The sequence below is a fragment of the Saccopteryx leptura genome, chromosome 4, assembly GCF_036850995.1.
Source record: "Saccopteryx leptura isolate mSacLep1 chromosome 4, mSacLep1_pri_phased_curated, whole genome shotgun sequence".
Taxonomy (NCBI): domain Eukaryota; kingdom Metazoa; phylum Chordata; class Mammalia; order Chiroptera; family Emballonuridae; genus Saccopteryx; species Saccopteryx leptura.
The window spans coordinates 167,205,012-167,228,277 of NC_089506.1; the positions used below are offsets into that span (position 1 = coordinate 167,205,012).

At 43.3% G+C, this 23,266-nt stretch overlaps 1 protein-coding gene across 1 annotated transcript in view; it reads left to right on the top strand.

The window, feature by feature from the left end:
• Positions 1 to 8,918: 8,918 nt before the first annotated feature.
• The window catches only part of MAN2A1 (mannosidase alpha class 2A member 1), a 186,804-nt gene continuing 172,456 nt past the window's right edge, over positions 8,919 to 23,266 (top strand). Inside the window, exon 1 of the mRNA XM_066381983.1 lies at positions 8,919 to 9,204. Coding sequence (XP_066238080.1) covers positions 9,070 to 9,204 — 135 coding nt within the window. The 5' untranslated portion in view covers positions 8,919 to 9,069. The remainder of the gene's footprint in view (positions 9,205 to 23,266) is intronic.

Here is a 23,266-nt window from a genome sequence, read left to right on the forward strand (position 1 = left end):
CCTTTAAATCCATCAAAGTCTGCTTTATTATTTAGGTGCTACTATATTAGGTGCGTAGATATTTATAACGGTTATATCTTCCTGTTGGATTGCTCCCTTTATCATTATGTCATGACCTTCTTTATCTCTAACTATAGTCTTTGTTTTAAAGTCCATTTTGTCTGATATAAGTATTGCTATCTCAGCTTTTTATTCATTTCCATTTGTGTGAAATATTTTTTCCATCCTTTTATTTTCAGTCTATGTGCATCTTTTGTTTTAACGTGTGTCTCTTGTAGACAGTATATGTATGGGTCCAGTTTTCTTATCCATGCAGCTACTCTATGTCTTTTGATCGGATCATTTAATTCATTTACATTTAAGGTTATTATTGATATGTAATTGTTTATTGCCATTTTATTCTTTAAAACTGTATTCCTCTTTTGCTATATTCTTTTTCTCCTTTGATCTGTTTACAACAAGCCCCTTAGCATTTCTTGCAGCCTTGGTTTGGTTGTAGTGAATTCCTTGAGTTTTTTTTTTTTTTTTTTGTCTGTAAAGCTTTTTATTTCTCCTTCAATTTTAAATGATAGCCTTGCTGGATAAAGTAGTCTTGGTTGTAGGGTCTTGTTCTGCATTACTTTGAATATTTCTTGCCATTCCCTTCTGGCCTCAAGTGTTTCTGTTGAGAAGTCGGAAGTCATCCTTATGGGGGCTCCTTTGTAGGTGATATTCTTTTTATCTCTAGCAGCTTTTAATATTTTCTCTTTATCACTTAGCTGTGGTATTTTAATTATAATGTGTCTTGGTGTTGATTTCTTTGGGTTTCTCTTTAATGGAGTTCTCTGTGCTTCTTGAACATGTGAGATGTTTTCCTGCCTTAATTGAGGGAAGTTTTCAGCTATGATATGCTTGAATAAAGTCTCTATCCCTTGTTCTTTCTCTTCTTCTTCAGGAACTCCTATGATGCAGATGTTATTTCTCTTCATGTTGTCACAGAGCTCTCTTAGAGTTTCCTCAATCTTTTTGAGTCTCTTTTCTTTTTTCTGCTCTGCTTCTGTGACTTTATTTATTGTGTCCTCTAACTTGCTGATTCGATTCTCAGTTTCATGCATCCTGCTTTTAATTCCTTCCATTGTGTTCTTTATTTCTGATATTGTATTTGCCATTTTTGACTAATACTTTTTTATTATTTCAATGTCCTTTTTTATATCTGCTATCTCTTTATTTAGGTGTTCATAATGACCATCTGTTGTTGTTCTAATATCTTTGAGCATCCTAACAATTGTTCTTTTAAACTCTGCATCTGGTAATTTGGTTATATCTGATTCATTTAGGTCCTTTTCTGGGGATTTCTCTTGATTCATTTGTGTTGCATTTCTCTGCTTTCTCATTTTCTCTGTGTAAAGGAAGGTTTTGGCCCCTGGAGTCCACAGTGTAGCCTCTGTTCCCTTGGTATGGTCTGTCTGCAGGCCCACCACCCACTCTGCTGTTGCTTCCTAGGGCATTTGGGTATGGGTGTTGCCGGTGCCTGCCCACTGAAGCTGTTGCTGTGGTTTCTGCCTCTCCTACACAGGAGTGGCTGTGATCACGTGCTCGGGTGTAGAAGCCTTGGTGGCCTTGACCTTTGCCCCGCCCCCGTGGGTGGCGTTGTGCTTGGCCCTGAGGGCAGTGGCAAGTACCTTTGCTCAGCTAAGGGTCTCTGCCTGTTTCCAGGCTTTTGCCCCACCCTTGCAGGAGGAGCCCGCTCGTGGGACAGCTGCAAGCCTTGGCTCCACAAGCCAGATGGGACTGCGTGCCCATGCTCAGTAGCAGGACTCTGCCTGTTCTGGGTTTTTGGCCCCACTCCCATGGGAGGAGCCAGCTCCCAAGTCAAGCCACAAGCCTTAGTTCTGCGGGCGGGCCAAGGCTGTGCTCCTGCGCCCTTGCTCAAGGGCTGGTCTCCACCCGTTCTGGGGTTCCCGACCTTGTCCCGCAGGCTGGATTACAGGCTGCCTTCAGCTGGGCTTGACCACTTTTGCATGCCCCTTCCTCCCCAGCTGGGCAAGACTGAGCTCACACCTAGTCCCAGTGGTGGCCAGCTGGCTTCCGCCCTTGCTGGCAGAACCACGCTTCCGCATCCCGCCGCTGCCTGCCCTCAGGCGAGCCCTCAGCCATGTAGGTGGGGGCGCTGCAGCTCAGACCGTAAGACTCCCTACTGTAGTCTGGAAAGCTCCCTCCTTCTAAGTGATTCTGCTCTGAGTGCCGTGGGAGAGCTTGTTTGGCTGGTGTCCTGCTTCCCTTTGCTGGTATTGCTGTTTCCAGGGGAAATATTCACTTCAGATTTGGGGAGTGACTCATCTCAGGGATTAGGGTGGCTGTCTCCCAAAATGTTTCTCCCTGTGCCTCCTAGATTACACTCTCTTCCTGCTACTCTGGTACTCTCCTCTCTCCCCCCCCGTCCCCTGGAGCCCTCAGTGAGTGGTTGTGAGAGGGGTATTCTGCGTGGTCCCTTTAAGAAGAAACCTGGGTCTGAGAAATCAGTCTCTTTCTCACAAACAGTATCCTGACTTGTTTCTAGCTAAATACTGTCCATACACCTCTTCTAGGCTCTGGGGCTGCAGGCTGGGGCTTTGTTCCTGGGGCTCAGGACCCTCCCCTCTCTGCTAAACTCAATTCCCTCCACATGAGTCTCTCCCGGGTGCCGTTCGCTCCGGGGACCTGGGCAGCCCTCTCCGCATTTCCACTTTTCCTACCAGTCTCGGTGTGGCTTCTTCAGTGTTCCTTGGTTGAAGAGTCCTCTTAGTTTAGTCCAAAGTTGGTTTTTCCAGATGATAATTCTTGAAATTAGTTTGTAATCCACTTTGGTTCTGGGAAGTGGGACTTGGTACGTCCGCCTACTCCAGCACCATCTTGTCTTCCTTGGAATGAGTAGGATTTTGCTGGTGGACAAGACTGTTGGAGCATGTTTCAAACTTAAGTAATCACACCAAGGAGCTGAGGTACATCTTTGTTGAAGTTTTTATAAAATTGGCCCTTTCTTCAAAGTACTTTACTTTCATGTGTCACAATATTGTCATATTGTATTGATTTTATTAAAATAAGACATTTTACTGCCACATTCCAGAAAATAATTCTAATAACTATACAGATTGACCTCTTAGATGTATTCAAGGTGAGATCTATACAACCATACACAGTGGCCCTGTCTGGTTGGCTCATTATGGAGAAAGCAAATTTTTCAGCTTAACTAGAGTGAAGAGTATGTGTGAAAGAGTGATAGAAAACAAAGGCTGGATAGAAAGAGATCAGAATTTGAGGAAACTTAGGGTCCATAATAATGTGATTAGAATCAAACCTGAAAGTGCAGTAGATGGAGTTTAGGCGAGAACATATAATAGACATTTAAAAGATGTCACAAATATAAAATATTGGGAAATTAGTGACAATAGAATAAGATTAGTCAAGAGACTTGGTAAAGATACACCAGATGATAATGGGAGCTGGAAAGGGTAGGGAGGAGGTTACTTTCTCCTGTCTCAAAGGAGAAAGAGGTCTTCCTCTCCAGAGCTATTCTCTCCACCAGAGCTAATGATCCCAATCACTGTATATTCTTCTCTACTACCTTGAACTTTCACTTCTTTTTCTTTGGTCTTCAATCATTCTCTCCACTATCTCCATCCCTGCAGCCTTTGGTTGTCCCAATACGTCAAGGTCTTGCTTCTGTTCACCCCTATTTTCTGCATGAGCATTTTCCCTTGAATTAGATCGGCTTTACCCATTAGGATACTTTCACGATTCTAAGTAACAAGAGGTCAAGCAGCCTCTAAGCAGCACTATGGTGGCTAACACAGCCACAAGGATCACTACTGAGCTGCTATGTTGGTTTGCCACACTTCCAGAGATTCAGCCAGTAAGATAATAACAGGCTCGACTGGACTCAGACAATTTATTACTTATACAGCAAAACTATTATCAGCATGGTGTCACCTCCTCACTTTTCTAGCCCCATAGGATAACTGAACTGGAGGGACTTGATAACAGAGACAGGAGTAATGAGTTGATCATCTACTGAGAAGCCATCTAAACTTCTAGCCAGGCAGTTTCTAGAAAGGAAGTGGAGTGTGATGGAAAGTCCTGTGCTCAATTGCAAACAAGGGAGATGAATGAGAAACAGTTTTAAGGCAGTTTTCTGCAAGGTTCCTCTTGAGCCCCTCACAAGAAGCCTATCCTTCTTTGGTCAAGGAAGAATTGCAGGGCATTCCAACAGACTCTAGTCAGACTTGTTGGTCTTGCCTATGTGAAGACATGTATGGTCATGTGGTGGCAGAGCTGTCTCTCAATAAGTCTACCCCGTGACCTTTCATGTATCCAAGTAAGAATTATGTTCAGTTTAAGCTACCCATTAGATTACCTAATTAACTCTACTGATTAATTATAGGGGCTTAAGCCAAATCTTTTTTATTTGTCTTAGGCCACATTAAATGAGAGTGACTATGACTTCCAGCAGGATTACCAGGCCATCTTAAAGGATAAGTTGCAAACAGGCTCTCCTAAACCAAGCCAGCTAAGTAGGTCTGAGGTACTGCTGAGATTGACCTTACAGAGCCACACTACTTTCATTCTAAGGTAGGAAATAGACTGTTCCATCTTCCTCAATGCATTAATACAAGTACAGCAACAGGTATTAGAATTTAAATGTATTCTCCCTTGACTGGCCAGCAGTAAGCCTGGGGCGATGTGACTGTCTATAACCACTTGTTTAGAGTTTAGACTGTTCTATGTTTGTCAGGCAAATACAAGCCTGATGTCCGTATAAGAAGTAGTATTCCATTCGAAGCATAAAGTATATTAGGAGTATACGTATTATTTATTACAAGGGTGAGTTAATTTTGTGTTCCTTGTGATGAACAAACACCTTAATTATAGCTAATTAATTCCTGCAAAGCAGGCTAGAGTGCTTTGGAAGAAACAATCTATCAGAGCAAACTAGCCCAGCCATTATAGTACAGACTGCTCCACATGAGCTATATTCTGCTAATAGATTCGTAGTGACTTCAGCAACAGCATTTTGCTAACATGGGGGTCAGGGTTTGATTCTTTAGTGTTCAAAGGAGCAGCTGTTAAGTTTTTGTTGGTGGGATCAGAGGGGAGTGATAAACTCAGCAATCAGAGATCAGCTATGGTCTAAAAAAAGCATACAAGAAAAGTTTTGTTTTAGATGGTAGAGAGATACCACAAGGGACTAGCAATAATATTAAGCTAGGGGAACATATTTATGTCCAGAAAATTAACCTTGCTGTCACCTCGAATGGAGGTCATCCACGTGAAAGGTCAAAAGCCTTTAGTTTTAGATTTAAGGACTAAGGATTTAGGTCCTAAGCTCTAAGGATCTAGGATCTAAGTCAAGAATGGGGATTCATAGTTATCAAAGCATTCTGAGATGCCAGGCCAGGCCAAATGTCCTAAAGGTAAGAGTAAAAAGGAATAAATGATTCTTCCCCCAACTCCTGATTTTCCCGGGTTTAGGTTGTTCGCTCCCTACCATCTGGTTTGGTGCTTCGCTATCATAGCCACATGATTGGTATAACCAGTCTCTGCAGCAATCGCTTCATTATTTTTATCCATCCTCATCATTTCTAACCCACACCATATTCTTGGATTCTTTCTCAATGGCTATTTCCTTATATAGCATGTACTAACCTTGAACTTATCCCACTCTTGAGGTGAAGGCTTTGTCAGGACCACTTTAGAGTTGCCACCTCATACTCATGACCACTATTTTCTGCCCTCTGGTTCAAATATATCTTATTAAAGCATCTAAAATCCTTGCAACTTCCTGCTCATCAGACTCAATCAGGATAATGTCATTATAAATAACCAAAATGAATAAATGTGGTGTTTTGTGGAATGCCAAGATGATCAACATACTGTATTAAGAACTGATATACTACTGAAGAAATACTCTGAAGGTATACAGTTGACCCCATTCGATAAGAGGCAATAATTACTAGTGGTTTTCATAAATAAGTATGGGGAAGATGGCATTAGCCCTCTACTGTAAAGTGCCCGGTGCTGTGTTTTCTTGGTACAGTAAAAATACTGCATCTGAAACAGCAGCCACAGAATTATCCCTTAATTAAGTCTATAATAGTCTACAGTTACCTCCAAGATCTACATGACTCCTCTATTGGCCAAACTGGGGAGTTGAATGAGAATATGATGGGTATCACCAGCCTTGCTTCTTTCAAGTCTTTCATGGTGGCATTAATTACTTCTGGTTTACTATCTTGGAAGGGAGTAAAAGTTCCAGGAGCTTCCACTTAGCTCTTTGTACTGTAATGGTCCTTACCCAATGGGTAAAAAAGCCAGTGGGGATATTGTCAGTTCTAGAACTGAGAAAATAACCACACAGTCATGTGGGTCAGCTGAACTAACAGAACCAACTGTGAGCTGAACACGAGTGAAGACTTCATCTATCTACTGACCAAGATAAACTCCAACTTTCATTGGAGGTCCATAGCAGTGTTTTGTGTCCTCAGAAATTAGGATCAATTCAGAGCCAGTGTCTAGTAAATCTCGAAAATTCTGTATATTTCCTTGTCTTCAGTGTACTGTCACTATTCTGGATCCTGTCAGCCCCACTGAAATTAAGGAGCCCATCTCAATAATGGCATCCTCTACAGTTGTACATGGTCTATAGAGGGGAACATCTACATAAATTTTCAAAGACACAAGTCTTCCTCTCACTAATGTATTTCTCATTCTTCATTGAAAGGAGTATCTTCTGAGTGTTTGCATGGAACAGTTGGGCAATGGGTATACAGGTTGCATATGATAAGTCCAGTTTAACATTTCCATAAGCCTTTGAGTTCACTGTTCCACATCGTATCAGGAAGCTTTGGCACCTCAATCTCACAAACTCTAGACCACCACTCAGTCCAAGTTTCCTTCAATTAATCAAGTAACGTAGGGAATACAGGTAAATAATAATAAAAATAAAAAGCTTATTAATGAAAATAATTATTCACCACAACAGGGAATTAAATTAATGAGGGATTGACTAGTGAGAAGAATCCTAGAGAATATAGAAATAGCAGCTATAAGGAACTAACCCTTGGCCCTCCCAGGGCTAAGTAAGGTCCAGTCCTTATTGGAAAGGCAACAGCTTGGTCCACTGAAAGGCAGAGAAGTCACTGTGGTGTCACACCTGCAGAACTTCTTGCAAGTCTGCCCTCTGTAACTTCAAAATTTGTCTCTAGAATGTATGGAATGCTATTCATGGGGTAGTGTCTCACTTTAGGCCTTCCCCTACAAAACCATTAGAGTTGGAGACATGGGAAAAGACTGCTGGCCCCCAAGCATTGTGGGGCTCGGCACAAGAGAAAGGTATGCTGCAAGAGCTTGCCTACCAATACACTAAATCTAGAAAGAACCAACATTCCACCCCCGCCCCCCCTTTTTTTCCTGTAATGTCTCTTCAGCGCCCTCTACTGACAAAGCTTCAGCCCTTACTGGCAAAGGAAAATGTACTTTAAAAGGCCCAGATGCATTTTCACTACACAGTCAAAAAAGGGTGAATTTGAAACTGAGAGGCAGTTGATCAATAACTGGTACAAGCATCACTTCTCATGCTTCTCTCATAGATTTTGCAGCCAGACGTCGCCATCTGCCTGGAGGGTGCTTTGACAGGCTCCTTTCCCTCAGGTTTCATCAGGAAGTCATCAAAAGCAACGGAAGAAAAGATGAGTCTGAACAGAATTTGAAGCGCCCTTCTCTTTTTTTCCTACAGTTCCTCATAGAGTTTCCGTCCAAGGCACGTCAGGACCCGGTCCTCAAGGACCGGAAACCTGAAGAGCTAAAGGGAAGTGGGGTGAAAGCTCAGCCCCCGCAGAACATTGGCGGCTGGAGCCTGAAGGCCTCTGAACGACTGAACTGGAGCAAAGCTGCTTCCCGGGTTACAAAAGCCGCCTGAGGTCTTCCCACAGCGGGGGCGCACGGAGGCAGACGCGAGGCGGGTCCGGCGGGCGGTGCGCTGTGATTGGACGCTGGGGGGCCCGCCCCCTCATCCCGGCGCGTCGGGAAGGGGCGGGGCCAGCCGCCTGCTCCGCTCCCGGCCTGCGGGCGCCTATTGACCCAGCGGCTGCCGTGCCGCTGCTGTCTCCTCCTGCTAGTGGCGGGCGGCTAGGAGCGCCGAGTGGCGCTGGAGAACCAGCACTCCCTTTCGCAGCTGCCGCCGCCATCTCCACATTTGTGGGGCGGGAAGGAAGGAGGGGACTTGCGGCTGCAGCTGGAGCGGGCTTCTCTCCGGGGACAGTCCTCTCCTTGCTCTCCTTTTCCTCCTTCGCGCGCGCGCCGCCGCCTCCTGCGCCCTCCCAGCGCAGCCCGGGTCGGGGAGCGGAGAGGAAGGGCGGTGGGGGGCGGGAGAGGCAGGCGGGTGGACGCGCGCATTCGGAGGCAACTCCTGCCCGATCCTCGCATCTCCGCGCCCAGGGTGCTTCCCGGCCCGCTCTCGGCGGCGACGGCGGCGGCAGCAGGAAGGGGCTCAGTTAGGGGAGGCGGGGGCGGTGCCGCGGGGGCGGGACCGGTCGTCCCGGCGCTAAGTTGTGGGGCTAGGCTCCTCCGACCGGATTCCTGCCCCTCGGCTCCTTGGACCCAGCTCCGCGCCGCCTCGGGGCTGTCGAACCCGCACCTCCTGGGTGAGGAGCACACGCCTGCCCTTGTCGAGAAAACTTTTCCTGCGGGCTCAGTCGGGGCGGCGGTGGCAGGAAGTCGGGGCAGCGACCTCACCTCCGCCGGCCCCGCACTCTTTGCCGGCTGCCGGGTCTGAGCTCGAGATCCAAGTTTTCCCGGCCCTTCCCGGGCTGCGGGCGGGTCCCGCCTGGGGAGGGACGCCCGGCTCCAGGGAGGGCGGTGGGCCAGGGCGAAGGCCGACAGCGCGTGGTGGCGCCGGAGACAGGGTGCGGAGCGCGGCCCGGCCCGGCATCCGCAGTCGAAAGCGCGGAGAGCACGAGCTTGGAAGTGGGGAGCCTCCGGCGGCCGCTTCCAGGAGTCCACAGTCCGCCTCCTCTGGGTGAAGACAGTGTCCTGGGCCCGAATCTATCAAGGAAAATGAAGTTAAGCCGGCAGTTCACCGTGTTCGGCAGCGCGATCTTCTGTGTGGTGATCTTCTCGCTCTACTTGATGCTGGACCGAGGTCACTTAGACTACCCCAAGAGTCCGCGCCACGAGGGCTCGTTCCCCCAGGTAAGCACCCGGGGCGCGGAACTCCGAGAGGGTAGGGAGGGGGGGGTACATAGTTACCTTGTGCTCCTCGCCCTCACCCTCCCGCGGAGGCTCCGCACCCGGGCAGGGCGAGCCCCAAATGGACAGGGAGGACCCGAGCCTCTTCCAGCTCGGCTTTTCCGCGTTGGATGGCGGTGACGGCGACCCGGGAGCCTCCTTCTGGTGCACGGAGTTAACAAAGTGCCAGGCGGCGTGAGGTGGCGGGATCGCGCTCAGGGGAAGTGGCCAGGTTCCTGCACTGGCACCCGGGCCTGTTAGGGTGGCCTCGGACACCTGCTGGCTGGGGGAGCGGCGCAGCGTGAGGTGTAGCGTTCTTACCGCTTTTAGGTAGCCCCTCGGCCCACACAGGGTTAAGCTGCACAGACCCCCTGAGCGCATCCAGTTGCGGAAATGGATCATACAGACCCCTTCTGGGTGGTGCTTTTTACCCCACTCTTAAGAAGTAAAAGTTTATTTCGTGTTGCAATTCTCCTAGCTGTGAATTTGTAGGGTTGATTTTAGTGTCGTCATTCTTCAGCTCTTACATCGGGTTTGTTTGGAGCCGACGTGGGAGTCTAGTGGGGAAGTGAGTGTTATACTCCAGCCGGAAGCTGTGGGGCGCTCAGCCCTGCGCCCTGTGGTCGAATTGTCAAACGAGTGGGGAAAAGGACCAGTCTTCAGTCTTTTATTTAAAGTTGCTAAAAATAAGCAAACGGAGACAGTTGGTTCTTTTTGCAAGAATACTGCGTCGTGTGTATTTTCGTTTCTAGTTATTTGACAAGGACCAGTACACCTAAGAAATTTTACTATAACTGGGTATTGTGTGGTATCTATCCCCTGTAATGAATGAACCTAAAGAACTCAAAAACCCTGCCAAACTGATATGACAACTACTAGGCTAAGGGGATAGAGAAACGTAGTACGTGAACAAGCTGGCATTTTAAATGTGTTGTGTGTGTGTGTGTGTGTGTGTGTGTGTGTGTGTGCGTGAGAGAGAGAGAGAGAGAGAGAGAGAGAGAATTTAAATGACTGAAGAGTATCCTTGTCATTTGTTCTTGTGATATGTGAGAGCAAAATGCTTGAGTTTATTTGAAATGAAACTACAAACTTTACCTGAGTGATAGAAGTGAAAAAAGACCCATATGTGGACGCTATTATAAATTTAGAACATTCAAAATATTTTGCAGGAGAGAGGAATTGAAAATCTTGTTACAAACAGATGTATCAAAAAATTTTAAAGTTTCTATTGCTCCCGAGTAGTCTGATAGGGAAAATATAGTGAGATAAGTACTATGGTATATCTTTTAAACTTGAGTTTAGAGTTTGACCTGTGCTTGTTGATAAGATTGGGTAAAAGTTTTAAAAAGAGTAAACCCTGTGAAGCAAGAGCAAAAGGAGGAATTTTAAGCTTTGTTTAATATGCTGTTTAATAAGTTTGGGGCTAATCTTACTGTGATTTGCCCCCTTCCACCCCAGTAACCTTATTTTCAGTATTTTCTTCATTTCAGGAAAAAAACCCCACATAAAAACGGATATATTTTACTTAAAGTCATCTTGAATGAAGTCCTTTGAGTTTGGTTTGATAATCACTTGGAAATGACTTATGCAAACATCTGGGGCTGGGGTTTTCTGGCAACCTTGACATTTTAGTGTTTCTAAAGAAGTGAATGACTCATTCAGTTACTGGGACATGTTAGGCAAAGTTAATTCTAATATCGTAATATCCAGATCTAGTCCTTGTCAAGGGGCTGAATTTCTGCTTAGGATGAGGAGCATTTGATTGAAAGTTGACAGCAGCTGCTAGAAGAGAAGGCCCTGTGTTTTCTGTTTTATGTGCAGGAGGAAAGGATTTGGTAGGTGGAGCTTTTTATATATAAGGATGTCTTATTCAGATTTCAGGACTGGATATTTGATGCAGGAAGAAGGTACTCTTCTGCTGATTTATTTTGGACAGGCAGTAAATCCCCAAGCAGGTGGGTAGGGTAGACCTGATGTAAGCCTAACTCATATGCTTGGCATCACCTGTGTCTTCCATATAAACTTGATTCCCACAACCACCACCTGGTAAATAAGGAAGCTGAGGCACAGAGAGAATTTCCCCCAAGTTACATAGTTAAAAGCTGAGATTTGAACAGGTGTCCTTTGGAGTCCTGGCTGTCAGCTGTTAGCTCTACTGCCTTTAATAATCCTTTGCCTACTGTTAAAATAAACCCCAGCCGGCTTGTGGCAAGATCTAATGGGCACTGGAGCTTGCTGTACTGTGGCTCCTTAACTTAGGACTTTTTTTTTTTACTTGAATGTTTAATATGAATCCCTAATGAATATGCTTCTCCTTCTTCTGAAACAGTCAATGCTTGAGATTTTTATCTCTCCCAGAATGTCTTCTAGCTCTCTTCAGAGCTCAACGTTCTGACGAAAACCAGAATATAGCAGGACATCCAGCATTTGAGTTTTTATTTTTTTCACTACTTTGTCATGTAAACCTTAATTTGATGAGAACACCAAACATCACAAAACTTAAGCAGCAGTGTATTTTTGTTGTTGTTGTTGGGGTTGGGTACTGAACGGCTTAGTTTTATTAAAGGTAAGGGAGTCTGTCAGTATATTTCATTTTTGGTGTCTAGTGGAATGATTAATTTAGAAAGGGATTGATTTCCTTTGATTTGTGCATTTCATTTTCTTTAGGTTAATATGGAACCTTCAGGAAGGTACATGACCCATCTTGTAAGCAAGATACGTTTTAAAACCACCTACTAGATTAACAGCAATCTGTTATATTTGCTGTTATTCTGGCTTTCACTTTCTTTTCTCCCACAACTCTGTTGTCCACCACTTGCCCAGACTCTGGAGCAGAAGTGGGCCCAGTGCTGGGTGCGTCAGTTTCTCCCACTGGGGAGCAGCTGCCTGCCTCTGTGACCGCCTTTGGAGGGCCTTCCCATGTGCTTCTGGGAGGAAGTCCTTTGAGGCCTGAAGGCAACAGGTGGTCTTGTCAGTTTTAGTTTATGTGTATATTTCAGGGTTAATAAATCTCAGCTAGAAAAACTAATAAAAATTTCAATGGGAATGAAAGGCTGGCTAGGACCTAATGCCCTGAAGATGCTGTGAGGTAATGTAAGAATTCCAGCAGATAGAAAGGAGAAACTTGTTAGGGTCTTCCTGAAATGCTTTATTACTTCTTATAAGCGGATTTCACAAGTTGCTTACTATTAACAGTGTGTATAATATGATGTCTTATGTTTGAGTCTGGAGAATTAAATAATGACCCAGGTTTTGTATAACAAATGATCAGTCTTTAAATAACTGATATAGCATACAACCACAGGGATTAATATTAACTCTTGGGACTGATGCAAAATATGAAAGGAAACTTCAGACTTTATCTCTGTACCCAGATAACATTTAAGTGAAAAAGTGAGAATGTCTTTACATAAGTATTCGATTGAAAGACATTGGAAGGTGGGGAAGTTAATGCCTTTTTTTTTTTTAAATTGTAGAAATACAGTGCACACATAAAAATATGCTTAAAAGCTTTATATCTCTAGTACTTTTTAAGTCCCAACATAGATGATGTTCTTGGCTTCTCTACACTCTGTTTACAAACTATGGACTTCTTGCTGGGGTTTGTGCAGGTGTGTATATGGACACTTGTTTCATTTCTTGGGGTGTAATATTTGAGATCTGTGACTTTTGGGAAGGGATGGAACTTGGACAGTGCTGGCAACCTGGCGTTTCGGAGGAATGCAAGAGTTTGAAAGCCTCTGGAGAGGCTGGTGTGCTCTGCTCCTCAGCAGTCCTGCAGGACTCCTGCCAGTGTGTTTCACTGAGACTTAAGCTTGCTTCCTGTACACCACTGGGACAGACACTCGTGACTGCATCTGGTCTGAAGGCTTAAGTTTATTGTTTTTTTAATTGAATTGAATGTGTTGTTCCCAGATCAGCACTGCTGCCACAGCCTAAATAAGCATATTTTTTTTCTGGGAGATGTTGCAATCCTGTATGTCTGCTGGGAATTTTCTGTTATTTATCTGGGCTGTGGTCAAAACATGGACTAAAATTACAAATTTTATTTGTTGTTTTCAGTTTGAGTCCACTATTGTTTTTTTGTGATAGCTGTTAAAACTTTTTTTTTGACAGTCGTAAGTGTTGACATTTTCCTAGAAGGAGTAGTTCAGTAGCTGCCTCTGATTCCTTGCTTAATTACTAGCTTTTTTGAATCCAGCAGTCTGTTATTCCTTGTTGTTCCCTCACTCCTTTAGAGATTTTAAGAAAATAGGGGGATGTTCAGCAGCTGGAATATGATCTCTGTTTGCTGGGTCATAGAGTCGTTGCATTTTGGCCCTTTCTTTCTAGGTGGTCATGTTCCCAGTAGCATCCGCTTTTCCAGAGCATGTAGAACTAAGGAGGGGAGGAGAAACTCTAAAAGAATGAATTTTGCTTCTTTTCATGGTGTCATTAGTGGGTTGATCAGGAGAGGAAGTAGACCATTTTAAATAAGACGAATTTCTCTTTCAGTTACAGATTTCAAGCCAAGCTGCTAATTTTAAGGTTGAGATCATGCTTAAGATCAAACAAGTGTGCGGGTTGATTGTACTGAAATGGAATTCAGACTTAGTGTTTTGAGTATTTTAAATTTGCCTTATGGCAAGTTGCTTTAAATGAACTCAGTCTCTTAAGGTCATGATGGAGCTTTTCTTTGAGATAGTATATTTAATGTTATTTGTGCTTGTATGCAGACAGGCATATAGTAGCTAACCAGTAAATATTTTATGTTAAATTTTTAACTCTAACATACTGTTTTTTTAAAAAGAACAACCTTAAAGCACTGTAAAAACTGTACATACTCTACCTTTGGCTGCCTTACCACCTCATTGCTGTTGATATTTTGGTGTGGGTGTCTGCTTTTCGTTGTAGCTGCATCCCTGTTCTCTACTCAGAATATGCCAGAAGCACCTTTTTCTCTCATTTATCCTGGTTGTAGCCACCAAAAATGTCTCCAGACATTTGATGTCTGGAGCGGGGTGGGGAATGAACCCTGTTGAAAACCAGTGTGGCTGCAATCTACCCAAAGGCCTATTCTTTTTACCTATTGCTCCTCGTTAGCATTTCCTGTTTCAGGCGTGATCAAAAGTCTTCATTCTGATACTCAAAAAGGTATTGAGCATTTTTGGATGATTGAAATGTATCCTTTCTTTGGGTGCCTAAAATTCACTTACATTTTTAGTATTCTAAATTGCAATATGTTACAGATAATACAAAGGTAGATTATGTTCATATATATAAGTAAAAGAAAAAGTGGAAGATTATTATAATGAAATTTAATTTTTTAAAAATTGGTTATACTTACAAAAACATTGTGGTCAGGTGATAGTAAATAGATTATCTTTTACTTTCTTCAAGCTGAATTAGAGGTTGGCAGTAGTCCAGATTTATTCCCTTTGCCTTTTAGCTCAGGAAGGTAAGATCTATTGAATAGTGACAAGGTGGTATGAAAATTGTATGCAAAATAATTTGAGATGTCTAAAATTTTCCTAGGTAAGTTATTTTCTTTCTTTGGTGTATCAGTTGTTTATTTCTCTGTTAATTCTGATGATTTGGTTCCTGCATTTTTATATTCTTTCTTGAGATGAACAAAAGCAGGGAATGAAATTGGAAAATAAAGTGCATAGAGACTTTCCCCTGTTCATTTCCATTTTGTTCTAAATAGCTTTTTTTAAGAAATGGGGATATGGAGGTAGGGATAGGAAAACAGTGAAGTTCTTGATATCCTCTTCCCTTCCCTTTTGTCTCCAAGGCCTCTGGCATTAAACTCTGCCTAAGTCAGCTGCCAAATCTGGCCTGCCACCTGTTTTTGTAGGGCCATAAGATAAGAATGGTTTTTACATTTTTACATGGTTAAATATTTCATGACATAGCCATAGCTTATTCCTCTACAAATTGTGCTATATGAGGGGAGATGGCCCACAAAGGCTAAAATATTTTTTAAATGGCCCTTTACAGAAAAAAATTTCTCCAATTATTAGTTTAAACTGTATTTCTCTATTATTAACATTGGAGGCATATAGTGTGGTTAGTTAGATCTGTTGAAGCAGAGGTAGGTTACTTAAAAACAAAATCCCCCCCCCCCTTTTTTTAAATTAAGTGAGAGGTGGGAAGGCAGACAGGCTCCCGTTACCGCTCGGATGGGGATCTACCTAGCAGACCACATATGGGGCGATGCTCTGCCCATCTGGGGTGTTGCTCCATTGCTCAGCAACCGAGTTTTTCTTAGTGCCTGAGGCAGAGGCCATGGAGCCATCCTCAGTGCCCACGGCCAACTTTCTCCAATCGAGCCATGGCTGCAGGAGGGGAAGAGAGAGCAAGAGAGAGAGAGACAAAAGTGAGAGGAGGAGCAGTGGAGAAGCAGATGGTCACTTCTCTTGTGTGCCCTGACCGGGAATTGAACCTAGGATACCCACACGCCAGGCCAACGCTCTACCATTGAGTCAACCAGCCAGGGCCAAAAACAAAATTCTTATAAATTGGTCATTACATAAGTTAGTCAAATTTAGTTTGTTTGTGTTTTGAGAGTGTGGTTTAAAATTAGTGTTATCTGGCCTGACCAGGTGATGGCACAGTGGATAGAGTGTTGGACTGGGATGCAGAGGACCCAGGTGTGAAACTCAGAGGTCACCAGCTTGAGCACGTGCTCATGAGCTTGATTGTGGGGTTGCTGGCTTGAGTGTGGAATCATAGACATGACCCCATGGTTGCTGGCTTGAGCCCCAAGGTTGCTGACTTGAGCAGGGGGTCACTTGCTCTGCTGTAGCACTCCAATCAAAGCACATATGAGAAAGCAACCAATGAACAACTAAGGTGCCACAATCAAGAATTGAAGCTATTCATCTCTCTCCCTATCTGTCCCTATCTCTCTTTCTCTCTCTCTCTCTCTCTCTCACACACACACACACACACATTTATAACTAGTGTTATCTGGGCCCTGGCCGTTTGGCTCAGTGGTAGAGCGTCGGGCTGGCGTGCAGAAGTCCGGGGTTCGATTTCCGGCCAGGGCACACAGGAGAAGTGCCCATCTGCTTCTCCACCCCTCCCCCCTCCTTCCTCTCTGTCTCTCTCTTCCCCTCCCGCAGCGAGGCTCCATTGGAGCAAGGATGGCCCGGGCCCTGGGGATGGCTCCTTGGCCTCTGCCCCAAGCGCTGGAGTGGCTCTGGTCGCGAAGGAGCCACGCCCCGGAGGGGCAGAGCATCGCCCCCTGGTGGGCAGAGCCTCGCCCCTTGGTGGGCGTGCCGATCCTGGTCGGGCGCATGCGGGAGTCTGTCTGACTGTCTCTCCCCGTTTCCAGCTTCAGAAAAATACAAAACAAACAAACAAAAAAAACTAGTGTTATCTGCATGCTTCATAGATTTCCAGGTATCCTCAGAGAACATTCATACTGGCACCTGGACATGTTTGACGTGTTTGATTTGTCTTCTATCACCTTAAGGTTTCTCACTATAGGACTGCTCTGGGACACAGGATTTTAGGGCATGATCTTCCAAGATTGATCCAGAGTTTCAAGATTAGAAACCACGACTTTGTAATGTTTGGATTTACTATACTTCACAGATGGGCTGAATTCTGAGCCCAAAGTGACTGCTTAGGTTAGTTAGTAAGCTGTAGAGGGAGAGCCAGGATCTAGGTATCTTCTTCAGAATCTGGGCCAGAACTCGGCAGTCCTCTCTGGAACCCTGAGGGCTGCTCAGCTTGGAGGCAGAGAACTACAAGGACGTCTGAAGGGGCCGGACTGCTATCCTACTTGTCAAAGAATAGTTCATTTCTGCTAATTGTGATCTGTCTTCACACTTCTTACAGACTTTCTTCATTCCTTGTGGCACAGGTCACCATCCCTTTTGTGTCCTCAGAGATTTTACTGTCATCATTAAGTTGCCGTAGAATTAGTCTGAACAAAATGGGTATAATTCTTCTTGTGAGTGGTGTTGCAATTTTTAAGTATGTTTTCCATTTTTAAATGTGCATACGCATTTGTGCATTTTCACACATAAATGGGTTTCCTACAGCCTTCCTTTTCAGGTAGGTGCCTTTAGAAGTCCAGAGAGATTAAATGGTTTTCCAAAAGCAGAGCAGGCCCCAGAGGTGACCCTGTTCTACCAGTGAGCCTCACTGTCCTGAGTCAGGAGTCTGGAGAGCGGGGGATTTGCCAGTGGTCTTCACTTTTACACCTGTTTCCTCAAGCTCTGCTAGTGTTTAGTTTTGTGATGGGATGCTCCTCTCCTTCAAGGTGAGGCTGGACTTTGGGGCTGCAGCTATCCTTTGTAGCAGTTCTCGTCTATTTCTTCATAGCACAGGTGTAGAGGAATGTGGAATTTATGGGTCTTTTGTGGTAGCATTTTTTTTTCACCTGTGGAGCATTAGAGGATAGAAGCCTGAGAGTATGAGTCATTCTCAGAAATACTTTGTTTACAAAAAAGTTCCAAATTTGCATTCTTAGAATTCACTGAAGTAGTCATTCTCTTAATAATCACCAGGACCCCAGAAAAGTCATATTATGAAAAAGTCAGACTTTAGCGTAAGGAGGGTTCTGTCAAGTCAGATAACTTAGTCTTTGGTTTATCAGATAAGGGCACTGAGACACACAAACTGAACTTCAGAAATTTGCCCCAGGTCTAATAAATAGCCATAGCATACCTGAAACACTATAATTCAGTGGCCCTTCAATTGTACTATACCCAGCATATATTTGAGAACTACTAGGTGTTTGGCACTATGGAGATTATAATAGTCATACTAGATATATTACTGGCTTTGAAAGGGCTTCTTGGTTATTTGAGGAGACACAACTGCCATTTGTGAACAAATAAGAGACAGTTAAGTGTCATTTAATGGTTCACTAAAAGAACTAAATAAGTTAGAACAGTGCCTGGCATACAGTAAATGCTCTGTAAGTGCTAGTTATTACCAGTGAACAAAGGTTAATGAGAGAGGTTTAGTTATTATGTACAGGCACTGTTGTAGGTTCTGGTGATACAGGAGCTAAAAATAAAATAAGACGTTGTGATCTTAATTCATATTCTTGATACAAGGGCAAAGGTTTTAAAGCGAATTTAGAAACAGTACAAAGTTCTGGAAATGGCTCAGGTCAGCCTGACCAAAGGACATGGGAAAGAGGCTAGGCTTTTCTGATTGGGCAGGACTTTGAAGGGATAGAGAACCTTCCTAGTGAATGCAGTGCTTCCGAAGGCTTGGAGTCTTAGAGGAGCCTGGCATCAAGACCAGAAGTGAGGAGATTGATTTAGAATCTTTGCTTCTTGTAAAGAGTGGTTGGGAAAACAGGGTAGGTAGTTTGGGATCAGGTTGTGAATTGTCCCGAGAACCAGCCTGAGGAGTTAAGAGTTAGATAGGAGTGAACCATTTGAAGTTATTGAGAACACCAGAAAGCTGCTTGAGAAAAGCAGTGCTAGAAAATTAACTTCATAGGAAATTTTAGACCTGGAAGAGAGCTAAGAGAATATTTAATCTAGATTATTCTGGTAGCAGTGTGTAGGAAGACTCAGAAGCAGGAAGGAGCTGAGAATCTGTTTGTGATTATACAAACATAAGGCAGTAAGTCCCTATACCAGTACTGAATTGGCTGGAGTCAAGAGGAAGAGGAAAATGTGGAGACGTTCTGTAAAAAGAAGCACCAGGGCTTTCTAACAGATTTGGTAATGATGGTTGGTTTGAGTCAAAAAATTTCTCCCACCTTTTTCCTTTGGCATGGTTGGAGACTGTGTGTGTTGTCTGCAAAAGGGGATACTGTAGTTTGAAAGATAAACTGGTTTGGCATCCAAGTTGTTTCATTTGTGATGAGGTGGACGTTCGTGGGAATAACCAAGTGTACTGGAGTGCCAGAGTGAGAGGTCAGGAAAGGTCAGGAAAGGGAGATGCTGACGTGGTAGTCATCAATATAGTCAAGAATGAATGACCTCACTTGGGACTGTGCTTCTTGAGAAGAGAGCAGAGAGCCAAGTACATTTCTTATAGCCTAAAGCTCTGCATCTTGTATTATTATTGTGAAGCAGATGTTAATAAAATTAAGCAGCTTGTATTCAAATCGTCAGAAGTCAGCTCATTGAACAGGATACCTATGAAAAGATAAGACTAGCATAAGGAAGCATTTAAAAACATTTCAGTAGGAAACTAAAAAGAGATCCTTTTCATCTTTGGCCCAAAATATGAGCCTAAATTATTTTTTCTAGGCTATAAGAACAGAAAATAGGTTATTCTTTTGTGTGTGTGTGTGTGTGTGTGTGTGTGTGTGTGTGTTGTGTATGTATGTTTTTGAGAGAGAGTTGGAGGATAGATATTTATTAAAATCAAAAGGCAATACCCCAAAGAGGGGCCTCAAAGTTCAAGATTTTTCTAATCATCAGACATTTCTGAGAGTACCTTCCATCTGCCTCTGTTCATGGTAAAGAAGAGCCACTCCTCTTTGTAGGTGACCCCTACAAACTGAAGTAGGAACCATCTTTGTGCCATAGCCACCTCTTGAAAATTCTGGGGCGAAAGGAGGACAACACTGAAGATGCAAGATACTTCTTGTGGCTTTTATGGGGAAGATCTAACCAATGATAGTTTAGAGGAAGAAGAAAAAAAAAGATTTGAGAGCCCAAGAAATTTCTGTCCTTAAACTCTTTGATACTGATGGCATGACACTTAGAAGTGTGCTGTTATTATAATTTATATTGTATTATGTCTCACTGTTGCAGTTGTTGCTCCTGTGGTATTACTAGTCTCACCTTACCCTTGGAGATCCATTGTTTTAGATGGATTTTTATAAATAGTCAGTAGGGAAGAATTTGTAAAACTATAGAATACTAGGTGCTTGTAAAGAATAGTTAAGGAAATTTAGACTTTATAATCATTCCCATGGGCCTGGCATAAATATTTGCCTTCTGTCAATTAGGGATAGAAAGAGCTTATTGAGGAAATGGTTAGTATAAATAAGCCTAAACTCAGGCTGATTACTTAATACAACCCTGTTTTCAGAGGCTCCCCAAAACATTTTTGTATGAAGAACCATCTTAGTTAATTGTATTTATTTAAAAGCAGGTAAAAAAATACAGTATATGACATTGATCCATGGGAGTTTAGGTAGTATAAATTGATATTCCATAATAACTGGTGTACAAAGACAGGCACATGTCAAAAAATAAAAGACAAGTTCCAACAAAGACCAGCAGTCATTGGCCAGATGACATATGACAGAATGTCTGTGGTTCCCTGGGAATTGTTACAGCCTAAAAGTGCATCCCATGAACTTTTCTGAGTGGTCTTGGGTGGTATATACTGTTGACATATTGTATCTATTATATCTCAAACATAAATACAGTAAAAATACATTTTAGAAGTAAAATCAGTATGATTTTAAAACAACTTTTTTTTGCAAAAAGTATGAAGAAAAATATTGTTCCATAGAACAAGTTGGGAAGTGTTGAATTAACAAAATATATTCTATTAGTCTACACTTAATTTGCTTAGCACCACTTAATACAGTTACTAAATATATTTGAAAGTAAGAAAACTGCATTATGTGAAAGTATTTTATAACCCAAACATTTTGCCATATTTACCAGTGTTTCTAATAGGTTTTAAAATGATATGTTTGGTAGAATCGCTCCTTATATAGTAGCTTGGTACCGAAACGGTTGCCGCAACAGGAGGTGGTTTCGGTGCAGCTGCATTGAGCTGGTGCAGGTGGGGTCATGTGGTTGTCATCTAAAGATACTCCCGGAAACTCACAGGTGGAAATGGGACTGTGTCCTGGGGCAGAAGACAAGTGCTAGCAACTGGAATCCTGACAACGTTTTTGGAGGTGGTGAAGGGGGGGGATTACTAAGGTAGGGAAGATGGAGTGGCCTGTTGTTATTCCAGGTTGGAGTTGGGATTCTCTGTAGTGATTCTAGTTTACCCAGGTGCATCCACGAGACCAGGGTAAGGGATGGTGAGCTTGGAATCCCAGCTCTTGCCTTTACAGTCACTTGGCCCTTGTCATATATCTGCATCTGGTAGCCTTTGTTACTGTCATATCTAAGCAGGTGTGAGATTACAAGTAATTATTTGCCAGGACAAAGAGTGCATTGCTCTTGTGTTTGAGCAAGGTATTATGTAATTAAATATTCTTTGTGCTCACATGGTGAGGGCATTTATTTCTTGGAATGAACAAGTGGCAGCACAATGACAATACCTTGGAAGAGATTCAGGCATGATAAGCTCTGGGTCTGAAAAATATAATACAATTAAAAGGTCATTTGTAACTGTGGTTTGTGGCTTGTTGATGGGAAGTAGAGTTAGATACTTAACTGTGGCCACAGCCCCAGCTCACACTCATTTTTGCCTCAACACTATACATCTTAAGGGGTGAAGTGGTCACTGGAGGGGTTACTTGTCATTCTATCAAACCAAATGCCTTTCTTCTGTTAAGTGCCTGAGATCTGGCTGAATAGCAGGATTTTCTTGTATGTATTTGAATAGGGTCTGACTTGACTTGGAACTACTGCACTAACGGTGATACCCCTGCTGGAAATACAGACTCTATTTTACTAAGTCACAGTTCCTATATTTAGCTTTAATGCAGTGGTTCTTAACTGAGATGTGTGAGAATTGCTTGGCGAGCCTTTTGCAATTATAAAAAGCCGCTCTGTGCACTCTAAGCAATCCTATTTGTTCCCAGTGCTTTAAATTCATATTTACACAGGCCACTCAAGTTTATATATTCTTTTGAGTTTCAGACTTGCATGTATGTCTACCTGGTACCACCACTGAGCTGTCTGCTAGTTCCAGAACAGAACCTTTGCCCCTTACTCTGCTTTTTCCCCAGCATTCCCAATTTCCCTAAAATGCTACCTGTCATCCTCCCAGTTGCCTTAGCAAAACAAAAGGTTATTTTTTTTTCTTGTCTTTTCCTTTCCTAGTCCACCTGTACTGTCAGATGCTTTCACATTCCTCCACCTCCACTGCCCAGGTACAAGACACCACTGTGTTTACCTGGCCAGCTGCAGTCACCTCTTACTCCACTTGCCCCACCATAGCTCCCGAATAGCTTTAAAGCACTTTTTATATATTAGCCCCCAGACTGTCCAAAATGGAGATGTTGGTGTTTCTTTCTCTGAAAAATATTTTTAACCATAAAATTTTCTTCCTGCTTCCTTTATTCTTTAGCCTTGTTAGACCAAAATATGCCCTGGGAAAACAGCTTATAAAGTCACATGGTCTCACTCTCCATTGCTCCAATGCATGGGCTCACAGCTCTCCACTTCTGGTGGGGACTTAGGTGGCTTCCTCTAATTGGGACTGTAAGTGTAAGGATACTTTCTAAGCTTTATTTGTTTTGGGTCAACTCTTTTCCAGGTATATTAATTTTCTATTGTTGCTGTAGTAGATCACAATGAACTTAGTGGCTTAAAATAAAAAAATGTATCCACCTACAGTTCTGGAGGTCAGAAGTCTGAAATGGGTCTTAATAAATTAAAATCAAGATGTTGGCAGGGTTGCCTTCCTTTGGAGGCATTAGGGAAAATCCATTTTTCACCTTTTGCAGCTTCTAGAAGCTGCCTACATTCCCTGGCTCAAGGACCCTTTCCATCATGGCATCACTCTGATGTCCTCTTCTGTTTCATGTCTACTATGGCTCTAATTCTTATAAGGACCTGTGAGATTGCATTGTACCTAGCTGATATTCTAGGACAGTCTCCCCATCTCAGAGCCCTTTCACTCTCATCAGCAAAGTCTCTTTTGCTGTGTAAGGGAAGTGGTTCATCACAGAGTTCAGGGATTAAGACATGGGGGACCATTTTGGGGGGATCATTATTCCATCTACCACAGTAGGCAGTGTATATAACTGGATTTTGCACCTGTGTATTAAACCAGCCCTGGGTCGAAACAGTATTTTTTGATCAGCTGTAGAAACTCCACTTATGTGGAGAGCCAATTTAAGTTAGTTATATGAGGATTTTCAACTAGGCAGCGGTATGGTGCTCCTAACTTCAAAGTTGTTCAGCCTGACCAAGTGGTG